The sequence below is a fragment of the Triturus cristatus genome, chromosome 9 (assembly GCF_964204655.1).
Source record: "Triturus cristatus chromosome 9, aTriCri1.1, whole genome shotgun sequence".
Lineage (NCBI taxonomy): Eukaryota > Metazoa > Chordata > Amphibia > Caudata > Salamandridae > Triturus > Triturus cristatus.
In genome coordinates, this window is record NC_140592.1 from 444269809 (window position 1) to 444282073 (window position 12265).

The following is a 12265-nucleotide window of genomic DNA, read 5'->3' on the forward strand; positions in this document are numbered from 1 at the left end:
AGGAGCTACTCGTAGTGCGCTGTCCAAACAATTGGTTCCGAGGGCTCCCCCATCTGGCTTAATGGTTACATCGGTAGGGTTTGATGGTACACTCTCTCGAAGCCCTCTATCCCGACCCCTTGCATTTCATGTTGACCACTTTTCTGCACCCTATCCGTTTTTGCTTGCTCCGAACACGTCCAACAACATTATGGGTCTTGATATGCTTAAGCACTTCCGAGCTACGATTCGCTGCTCCCCTACTGGAGTACGTGTGATATTAAATGATAATCACCCTATGACAGAACGGATGTGTGTGGTTGCGGAGGATGCTGCATTAGCTTCCCTCCCTCATTCTTTGTGGGCCACTTCGGATACTGATGTGGGACAGATGGTGATTCCGCCTGTCCACATTAGCGTCCAGGAGGGTGCGGTGTTACCACGCCTCCCTCAGTATCGTATTTCCCAGGAGGGGGAGGAGGCACTCATACAGATTGTACAGGATTTGATTAAGGTGGGAGTAGTGGAGGAAGTTCCCTACAACGTCTGTAACAGCCCTATTTTACCCATTTTGAAGAAAGATACTGATACTAGGGTTTATCGTTTTATCATTGACTTAAGGGAAGTGAATAAGATAGTGATACCTCAGTATCCAGTGGTTTCTGATATCACGACGTTACTCACTTTGGTCCCGCCAACGGCGACCACGTTTTCAGTTATTGATTTGAAAAATGCTTTCTTTTCGATTCCTATTCATCCTGATAGCCGATACCTTTTCGGTTTTACTTTGAATAATAGGTCTTATAGATTTTGTAGAGTCCCTCAGGGATATACAGAGAGCCCTAGTATTTACAGTCAAGTATTGAAAAGACAATTGGATTCCTTTGTTCTGCCTGATGGTGTCGCCCTTATACAATATGTCGATGACATCTTGTTGGTGGCCGACACTCATGAGCTGTGTGAAAAGTGTACGTTATCTTTGCTTTCCTTTTTGGCATCTCACAATCACAAAGTGTCGAGGAAGAAATTGCAATTCTGTAGACCAAAGGTGACTTATTTGGGTCACCTTTGTCTAAGGAGGGGCGTGGACTCACACCAGATCGTATTCAAGCAATTTTGGACACGCCAGTACCTTCCACACAGAAGGGTGTGCGTGCATTTTTGGGTCTTGCTTCTTTCTGTAGGCAATGGATATTGGGGTTTTCACACATAGCTAAACCATTGTTAGCACTTTTGACAAAAGACACACCGATTCCTCTTCCCTGGTCAAATGAGTGTGAAATTGCTTTTCAGCAATTACGACAAGCCCTTTGTTCAGCACCAGTGTTAGGTACCCCTGATTATACGAAGCCCTTTTCACTGTACGTGCATGAGAAAGATGGATGTGCATTATCAGTTTTAGTGCAGATGCACGGCGACAAGCAGCGCCCTTGTGCATATTTTTCGGCTGTACTTGATCCTGTTGCCCGAGCATTGCCTGGTTGTTTTCGCTCGGTTGCGGCGACAGCTGTGTCAATACGCCAAAGCGAGGGAATTGTGTTATCTCACAAACTGTTGGTATTAGTTCCCCATGCTGTTGATGCCCTGCTTAATCAGACAAAGACGCAGCATTTGACCAGTGCTCGTTTAACGGGATATGAGTTGACTCTTTTGGCTCCTCATATTACGTTAAAGAGGTGTGCAACGTTAAATCCAGCCACATTGTTGCCGTTCCCGGAAACTCAGTCTGAAGCACGGAAAGCACATGGTTGTATTCTTGTGACTGAGGAACAGACAAAGGGTCGTATTGATCTCCAGGATACGCCCTTTACAGATGTAGATGGAGAACTATGGGTGGACGGATCATGCCTGAAGCTACCAGATGGTACGACTTCAGCAGCGTATGCAATTACCACATTACAAACAATAGTGGAGACTGCACTATTACCGCAGAAATCAGCTCAAGCAGCGGAACTGATAGCATTAACACGAGCATGTGAGCTCAGTGCAGGATTGTGTGTGAATATTTATACAGATAGCCGCTATGCTTTCGGAGTAGCGCACGATTTCGGCCTACTCTGGAAGGAGAGAGGGTTCCTAACGTCACATGGAGCACAGATAATGTATGGAGAGTTAGTTCACAACCTTTTGACTGCATTAACATATCCAAAGAAGATTGCTATAGTTAAATGTAGTGCCCATAAGAAAGTGGTTGATAAAGTTGGAGAAGGGAATGCTTTAGCAGACCGGGTGGCATGAGAGACTGCGATGCAGCCTGGCGCTACTGCAATGTATGTTGAGAAGTCACAGGAAGAAAGATGGCACGATGCTAGGAGAGAAGTGCTGGAGATACAGAGGACCGCTTCCGATAAGGAACGGGAGCAATGGTCCAATGATGGAGAATTAGATGATGAAGGGTGTTGGAGAAGTAAGCAGATGGATAAATGGAAGTTACCCACTGCCTTCGTACAACCTATGGTTCAGATGGCACATGGACTAGCGCATGTCGGAGCTTCCGCAATTGTCAAATTACTCACACGAGTTTGGGAGCATCCGGAGATCGCTAGTATGGCAAAGAGGGTAGTGCAGACCTGCATGATTTGCCTGAGGTACAACCCAGGAAAGGGTACACGAACTCCAGCAGGAGGATTTGCAACACCTACTGCACCCTTTGAGGTTTTGCAGATGGATTACATTCAGCTTGAGCGCTGTAACAATCTGAAGTATGTTCTACTAGTGGTTTGTGCCTTCAGTAAATGGGTTGAGGCATACCCTACGAAAGACAATACTGCAATGACTACAGCCAAGATGCTATTGAAGGAGTTCTTCCCTCGATATGGTGTTTGTAGATTGTTGTGGAGTGATAACGGACCTCATTTCATAGCAGACGTTATCAAGGATGTCCTGAAAGGCCTAGGCATTACTCAGAAGTTCCATGCAGTGTTTCACCCTCAGTCTCGGGATTGGTTGAGAAATATAACGGTACTTTGAAGCTTAAGATCGCTAAGATCCAAGCTTCGACTTCTTTGACTTGGCCAGATGCTTTACCGCTGGCATTATTGTCAATTAGATTGATACCGCATTCTCGGACCGGTCTCACACCCTACGAGATCGTGTTCGGACGCCCAATGAATATTTGGGGTCCACCAAAACCGAAGTCAGTGTATGATGTACCTTGTGTAATAATGAATGATTACCTGGCACAGTTAACGGATAATTTGGTTTCTATTCATCAACAGGTTTGAGAAGCGCTCCCTGATCGGTCCACAGGTGAAGGTCATAATCTCCGACCTGGGGATGAGGTTATGATTAAGGTGTTCGAAAGGACGAACAGTCTGGAGCCGAGATGGGTTGGTCCTGAGCAAGTCTTGCTCGCAACGAGGACAGGTGTGAGAGTTTCCAATCGGAAGAACTGGATCCACTCTTTGCACTGTCGTAAAGTGCCGCCTGGATTAGTGGAGCCTGCTGTATTGACCGACCATCGAGAAGTCCTGACTGCAGAGAAAGGCCGTGCTGTGGAACCGAACGACACTGAGGAGCTCTTCCCGGACCAAGCGATTCCTGGAGGAGGAAGATATCATCTCAGACCGAGGAAGTGATTTTTTTCTGTATCCAGAGACGTTGTCAGAATGGCCCTTAGGTTAGTGAAATGGAGAGCCAATGAGGCAAGGGGGAGGGATCAGACCTGCATTAGTGTAGTGACACCCGTCTTGGCCCGCTGGTGAAGAAATCAACGGCTGCCTAAGGGGAAGAGTTCTGACAACTTTTTAGTTTCAGGAAGATACTGACTTTTTACTACAAGATGGAGAAGAAGAAGATTCTTTGTGCGACAAGCTTTATTATCATTGTGGCTATTGTTGGTATAACCACATGGTTTGTTGAGGATGTGACTCCTGCCCGTGAGTTGCTTGTTTTGACCACTCCAGTGCCTGAGGAGCACTACTTTTATACCCTTCCGTATCAAGAATTGAAGCATCGTCAGTCTTATTTGAATAACACTTTCATCCAGATGTTGCATCATGCCCATGTTGCTACAAATGCTACGAACTGTTGGATATGTGGTATGATGCCAGCTCATCAGAAGAAAGGAGGAACGCCGTTCATACCTCTTCCTTTCTCTCATAATGGCTCTTGTAGAGCATGGTACACTTTGCTTTTTGCCACACGGAAACCTACAGTGGGACGATTACTTTTCAGACTTAATAGGGAATGTCATCAAGATAAAGAAGGCTATCCACAAGCGAATGGGACAATATGGGAGTGGGAAGAATATCGACCAGACAATGAATCGATCCCCTACATTTTCACGAACACCAGAGACACTGCTGGGAATGAACAATTTGTGATTCAAGTGGCACAAGCTCAAGCGGACCTGTGTGTTCAGAGTGTGGGTTATATTCCTGTTGGTGTTAGCGACTGTATTATTGTTTTAAACATAGATGGATTAAATATTAGTACTTTCTTAGCCTCCCATAATACATACTTCGTATGTGGGAATAAGGGTTATTATCGCTTACCAGCCGGGTGGTCCGGAGTATGTTATGTAGCGTTCTTATTACCTCCTGTATTCTTAGCACCTGCATCCTATCATAAAGATTTAAAGTTGTTGAATAATGTGACTGTAAATAGGTATAAACGTACTCTATCTATTGATGATGTTGATCAAACTGATACTAGCTTACAGCAGTATGTTGATTTTAACTTAGGATTGTTTTTCTTTGTTGGAGCTGCCCTAAATAGTAGGAAGGTTCGAAGATTAACAAGAGTTGTAGAGGCTGTGATGAATCAAACCGCTGCTGCTCTTGGGAATCTTACGGAAGAATTACAAATTACTAGAATTGTTGCATTACAGAATCGTATGGTATTAGATGTTATGTTAGCTGACAGAGGTGGAGCATGTAAAATTATCGGAAGTAGTTGCTGTGTGTTCATTCCTGACCATACACCATCAGTTTACAACGCTATTAATAAATTGCATAAAATCGCAGCTGAGATTCATACAGAAAATGGCACTTGGACCTTTTCTGGATGGTTTTGGGCATTGATCACTACATGGGGATGGAAGGTTTTAACTGGTCTCTGTATTATTGTAGCAATTCTGTTTTCCTGTTGCATCTGTGTTCAGTGTGGCCCTTTACTCTGTTCTCTATGTGTGTCATTCTGTATACCTGATAAGAAAGCTATTGCCAATATCACCTATCAGAAACATTTAACCAAAGAGGTGGAAGAGATGATGAAAATTGATATATATGATGATTATCCTAATAAGCCGAATGTCTTCAGTAAATGCTGAAAGGGTCGTCTGTTGAAAACTAAAACGGCGATATGATTAAGCATTCACTAAAGACATGAATTCTCTCTAGTTAAAACATGTTTCTTGTCTTATGTTGACTAATGTCAGGACTCCATTTTGTATTGTCATGTCTCCACGTGCTTTGCACGAGAAGAGTCCTATCTTTTCGTTAGTTGCTCTTGTAATCTGCCCAGTAACAGTCTATAAATAGCTCCTTTGTCCGTCTGGCGCATGCCCAGACTTGACCACATCTGTTATCAGTTAGTCCTTGTTTGACCATGTTTTCGCGGGCTTAGGAAATTGTTAACTCCGCCCACCTATTGATCCTGTATCGAAAATGTCCATAAACGGTAATGAATTTTGCTCCATGTTGTATCCACCCACTTATGAGCCCCTCTGTTGTGTATAAAAGGGGACCGTGTACGCAAGTTCTTTGTGCTACTCTATGCAATACTGAAGAGTGTTGTGTAGGTTGTAGGACCACCCTTAAGGGTTAATAAACTCTGTCTTTGTATTTGCAGTTTCCGTGCCAACTTTCTTCTAGCTTTTGTTACAGGAGAGCGAACCCTTGTATTCTGCGGGCCTAGCTGGGGCCTGTATTCATCATGTGTCTTTACCCAACACAACTTCCCTTGGAATGCTCAACATCACTAACCTGAGGACCAAGTGCCAAAGTGGTGGAATCAGTGCTCAGTTTTGGCCTCATTAGTAGGGTTAAGCTCAGGACACCAGTGGAAAAAGGTTCAGATTGTCACAATTTGGTTGTATCAGACCTTGTCTGCCCTAGGACTCCTGAAAGAGTCCCACAGTGTCCGAAGCCTGGCAGAACAGATGCGTTTGCAAGTCTTTTTTGAATTTCAGAAATTCTCCTTCAATGTAAAGTAATTCCATAAAGACCAGCCTTGAAAGAATAGAGTTCTGCCACGGCCATTTGTAGGCCACCATGCTGGAGGAGTACTTGTGTTGGTTAGACAACCTTAAATGCCTGGCAAAGTGGCAAAGGGACCTACAGGTTGGGAAGCACTCTGCCATAGGGGGCTTATGAATGAGGCTTGTTATTTTAATTTTGATATATAGTTTGCTTAGTAGATTGTGCAATTTAATTCACTGGCGTGCAATACCCCTAGCAGTGTCTGGTTTGTAAACATTAATGTTTTCTGAGGAGCCCATCAGCTGCACTGCTTAATACTATGGTAGTAGAATAGTATAATTGCACTGTCTTGAATCCACCTTACTCTTCTTTCTTGCTCCTTATCTCACTGTTGTGAGTTCTTTTTCACCGAGACATTTCAATTTGTCACTGTTTTTCTATATTTCTTTGCATTCTTCAGTCTCCCTTTTTGCTTTTTTTTAATGTCGCAATGACCCAAAGTCTTTTGGTGAAAAATGATTTCTGGTCCCAAACAGTGAGTGGCTTTTCCACCCACATGCCACCATTACCCGAATCAGGCTCTGAACCCTAATGCATGTTTGTTATCAGTAACCCCAACTAACCAAGACAATTTTGGCGCCATTAGATGTACGCATTTAATAGGTCTCTCCCTTTTTTTCTTTTAGGAATTACGTTCAGCAATGGGGAAAAATGGAAGCAGCTCCGCCGATTCGCAGTGTCTTCTTTGGGACAGTTAGGGATGGGGAAGAGAAGCATTGAGGAGAGGATCCAGGAGGAAGTCCACTTCTTGATGACATTCTTCAGAGAAACAAAAGGTTGGTTGCTGAACTGACTGGGCCAAACTATAGTCCGCCCTTACAGGAAACCACAGAAACGGCATTAATAGTCAACAATATTCTTTCTTGTTTTCTTAAGAAAGTTAGTAAAATGTGGCTTGATGCTGTTAGACCATTTGTAGGGAGACCACATTGCTCACATGCGTGAGCGACCCCATATCCAGTAAATGGACTGTTCCTATAAAGCACACGCTAGCACTTACAAGAGGTAAGATCCAAAGTGTGAACACTTTGCAGTGATTCAGAACTCCCTTTTCTCTCGATAAAAGCTACAGAGTATTAATGATGGCCTACTGAGCCATTAGTAGGTTTTTGTTATATATAGTTTATATCTACACCAGATAATGGTTTTTCATGCTTCTGCTTAAACCAGAAAATGACTTGCAGGTTTGGGGTAATCCACCAGCTGTATATTTCAATGAAATTCTGTAAGTTGACTCTACATTCATTAGTGTCTCAAGAGAAGTTATGGCACGTGGAATCTTCATGATGTGAGTACCAATGTGGAAAGAGGGACTGTTTACCCCACCAGATGGAATACTGGGGTAGAGCATAAAAATAAAAAATTGGGAATTCTAGCAGTCTGTGGTGATTGCAATACAGTAGATGAAAGAGAAAGGACCCAATAATACAGTGTCCCTCTGTCAGTATCTTATTGACCACAAATACTAAATATACACTTGTAAGTAATGTACACAGTGTTTATTAAGTGTCTTCAAAACGTAAAAATAGACTGAAAGCAAAATATATCTAGTTTTATTGATGCAGTGCTAAGTTAGGGTGCCTTCGATTTCTCTAGGAGAGCGTGTGTCCCTCCAACTAGAGTCCTAATGTGAGTATTATTAAACAGTCAGGCCCACATTATGGGAAGAGCCAAGCTTTGATGCACCGGCTGTGCAGAGGCAGACCCATATTAACAAGGCCTACAGAAAGCCACCCTGCGTAGCTTTTCATTACCTCATACATATGGAGTAAGGCAAAGCAGAGCAAGTCACTGCATTGCCTTACTCTGTGTTCGGGAGGCATTCCATGGGCATTGCAGTGGGTGTTCCCACACAACACCCATAGATTTTGACACTTCCCCAGATTTAAAAAAAACATGTAAACCTAGGGAAGCACCAAAACTTTACTTCTCCAGAGGTGAGGCGTAATGAGGAGAAATAACTTTATTTCTCCTCTTTCTGTGTGCTGCATCCTGCTGGACAAATAGGAGGAAAACACATCTATTGATTGTTTTTATGCAGGGATGTGTCCCTTCCTGCACAAAAACAACCATTCCTACAACACAGGCACCCTTACACCATGGTGCAAGGGTGCCTGCATTGGCGCGAGGCAGCCAATTATGTGCCAGCACAGTGGAAGATGACAGGAATACTCTGTATCTGATAGATACAGTCCATTCCTCCCCTTTTCTTCTGAAGCAACACAATGCAGAAAAGACTGCTAGTCATTTCTAAAACTAAATGAAACAAGTTCTACTTTTTACTCCATCCGGTACACAGAGTACTCACATATCAATCTGTTTTATACTCAAAAGAGCTAGTGAGAATTGCCGACATTCAAAGATATCTTAAGGTGAGCTGTGATTGGAATCCGCTGAAACTGCAAGTTAGGCTTGTTTATAGTCAAAGTAGGGAATCGTGTTGGTCATTTGATTGGGCACTTTTGTAGGAGAATGAATAGGGACAGAAAATGGACAAGTCGATTCACAATTTTTGGTAATTTTGTCTACTAAACTTCTTGTTGCTTAGAACACCTTCTGAGCTTTGGTAAGCAGTATTACTCTGTACTATGCAAAGGCCAAATCTAGAAAGCCTGAAGAGATAATAAAATATTTGTCATGAGACGGAAGCTTGAGGCAGAAGAAGCAGAAATGGAATCTTAGTTTAAGCAAACTGATTTAGATAGATTCATGAGGATTTGCATCCTATTGAGAAACCAGTTTCACTAGAGGAGGTGAAAGAGGCCATTACATTGTTACCTATTGGAAAGGCCAGTAGCAAAGAGTGTATTCCCCTAGAATTTCATTAAACCTTTAGTAATACCTTGGCATACATCTTCCTCTGTTAATTGGACATGCAAAATTACAGGAAATAATTCAGCATTCTAGAATAACACGAACATAATTGTGACTGTGAAAAAGGAGAACATGGCTCTTACTGCCACATTTCATTAATAAACTTTGATATCAAAATATATTCTAACGTTTTTCTAGGCAACTAACAAAAGTGATTAGTACTTTAGTCACTCTTGTCAGCACAGGCTTATGTCCAGGCGGATTATGACATTGCATGTAAATCAGGTTATAAGCAATGGTGGCTGCGCCCAGGAAGCAGCAGTGGGGCAGGGAGGTGGGAAGATGTGGAGGGGTTAAAAAAAAAATTAACCTGCCTGCCACTGCCTGGCCTGCCACCACCTCTCCTCCGTCCTCTTACTGGCTTCTTCTCTTCAATCAGGAAGCAGGAAGCACCCAGGCTCCCCATAGATAATCGCAATGCTGTAATGCAGCGTTGTGATTGGTCTGAGCACTGTGGTTCGGCTCTTAACTAGGGAATGCATTACAGCCTGGGTGGAGAACATGCAAAGTGCACATGAATGTTTGACCGACACGAGAGGGCCGGCCAAACATTCATGCGCACTTACATAGTGCCCAGCAATCCTCCCTCAACTCTGAGAGCAGAGCAGATCCACCCTGCCAGGAGGTTGCAGCGGGAACAAATAAAATGATAATTAAGTTGAGTTATTATAATTTTATTTATCCTTTTTTGTTTTTTTTTTACTGCGAAAAGCAGTTGGGCGATGCTCCTCCGCCTTAGTGGAGGAACTGCCCCTGGTTTATAAGCCTACTTGATTTGATTTGATTTTTAATTTTTAAAGTGCGGCGTATGCCCGGTGGTTTTCTTGGCACTGCTTGTGAAAGAGAGAAGATCAGAAAAGGAAACTAGAGTGGGAGTGTAAAAAGTCAAGTTTTGAGAAGCTTTCTAAAAGCCAGGAAGTTGGTAGAGTTCCTCCGAGAGATTGGCATTTTATTCAAAGGGTGAGATGTGGAAAGAGAAAAACTTCTCCCTCTCAAGGAGACCGTACGAATGTGAGCAACTGACAGAGTCATAGAAATCCTTGACCGCAAAGTCCTGTTAGGGATATACAATGAGAGTTTCTTCCTAAAGAGTTTGGGGCCATGGGAATTAGGCCTGGGCAAAAATTTCGTTCCGTTCGCGGAAATTGCGATAATTTGACATTTTTGCGTTCCGCGGAGAGCGCGAAAATGTCAAAAATTCCGGTTTCCGCAGCTTGGCGATAATTTGTTTCTTGCTCGCGCTGTAAAATGATACATTCTCGCGCGCGCGCGATCGCCTTACCTGAATCCCTGCGTTCGCCGACAAGTTTTCTTGATCCGGTCGCGTTCTCCATGAGATGTTGTATTGTTTTTAGCCATTTGCGCTGTCTCGCGACAGTTCGCGCCCGCAGTGACGTCATGCGTCGCGCGATCACGTCTTTCTTCTCGCGATCATGCACCGCGAGAACAACTCAAAACAAGATGGCCGCGCCCGCAAGCAGCCACATGGGTAAGTTGGCGACCCGCAACCATGCAGAAAATCGCGCGAACATGCCGGAAAAAAACTTCCGCATCTTCGCGATATTTCTGCTTGTTTGCGATAATTTTAAACATTCTCGCGATAATTTGCGAAGGTTAATTCCGCAAATTCCGCCCACCCCTAATGGGAATGCACTGCTTTGTAAGCTAACACAAAGCTTCAAAAACTACTGTTTTTTTTTTAAAGGCAACCAATGAATCTCATCTCTGGCTTTGGTCAATGACTCTCATTTTCAAATTTTTGGCAAAACCCTGACAACAGCATTTTGTATCCTCTGGAGCCTGCTTAGAATACACTGTTGGGCACCGACCAGGAGTGCATTGCAATAGTCTAATTTTGATAGGACGAAGGAAGAAACTACAGTTATTTGTAACTTCAAAGGTAGGAAGGAGATGATTTTTTGCAACATTTTTAGTGTATAAAAACAGGAGGAGGTGAGATGATTGGCGTGGTCCCTAAAAGACAGTTTAGTATCAAATATTTTTCCAAGATTCTTGTATTTAGACACTGGGCAGGGGACTGGACGTAGATCGTCTGGCCACCAGGTTTGACTCAAGAAAGAAATATCCCGCCCAAAAAGAAGAACTTCGGTCTTTGCTGCATTTAGTTTCAGGCAATGGTATCCCATCCATTGCACAATGGCACTCATGCATTTATGGAAATGCAGGGCCAATATATCAATATTGTTAGTTATGGGGATGATAATTTGTATATCGTCCGCATATGAGACTGTAAGAAAACCAAAAGATCTTATCATTCTCATGAGAGGGACCACATAAACAATGAATAGGGTGGGGCTTACTGAGGGGCCCTGCGGGACTTCACATGGCATGGAAAAGGATTCTGACCTAAAATCTCCTATGGAGATTGTAGGACTTGGCACTTTTTGCAGGGTCATCCCTGAACATTTTGCCTTCCTCATGGATTTTGTCGGACCGGTTTTTGTTGGTTTTATGACTCTGGGCACTTTACCACTGCTGATCAGTGCTAAAGTGCATATGCTCTCCCTATGGTAAATTGATGTATGGATTAGTGATTCCATGAATGTCTAGTTTGATTTATCTGTCAGACCCTAGTACAGTGCACTGAGTGTGCCCAGGGCTTGTAAACCAAATGCTGCTGGTGGGCTTGCAGCCCTGGCTGTGCCACCCACAGAAGCAGCCTTGTAAAGTATGTCTCAGGTCTGCCATTGCAGAGCCTGTGTGCAGTCTGACTGCCATGTTGACTGGCCAAGTGCACCCACTTGCCAGTCCCTAAACCTTCCCTTTTCTTCATATCAGACACCCCTATGGTAGGCCCAAGGGCAGGGTGCATTGCAAAAATAAGGTAGGACATGCCCTGGTGTGTGTGGCATGTCCTAATAGTGAATTACAGCCATTTTAGTTTTTCACTATTGCAAGGCTACCTGTTCCCCATAGCCCGAAATGGGCAGTTTGATTATTACATCCTATAATCCTAACTGACTCAGGGAACTAGGTAGAAATTCGAGTTTAGTATGCCTGAATCCAGAATGCTAAAATACATCTTTTAGTGAAGTTGGTTTTAACATTGTGTTTGAAAATACCACTTTTAGAAAGTAGGTATTTTCTTGCCTAACTGTCCAAGCCTGCCTCTGCTAGGTTGTGTATTATGTGTATGGTTCTGTGAGTGACAGGGGCTGGGGGATTCCAGGAGACAGGGTGAGTCAGCA

General features: G+C 43.5%; 1 protein-coding gene across 5 annotated transcripts in view; it reads left to right on the forward strand.

The window, feature by feature from the left end:
* LOC146798109 (cytochrome P450 2F3-like) overlaps positions 1-12265 on the forward strand; it is a 767041-nt gene that overhangs the window by 452628 nt on the left and 302148 nt on the right. For 4 of the 5 annotated variants that reach the window (XM_085625324.1, XM_085625321.1, XM_085625322.1 and 1 more), the window contains one exon: positions 6809-6958. In XM_085625324.1, coding sequence (XP_085481450.1) covers positions 6883-6958 — 76 coding nt within the window. In that variant the 5' untranslated portion in view covers positions 6809-6882. Of the gene's footprint in view, positions 1-6808; positions 6959-12265 lie in introns of those variants that run through there. The other variant, XM_085625323.1, reaches the window with a different exon arrangement.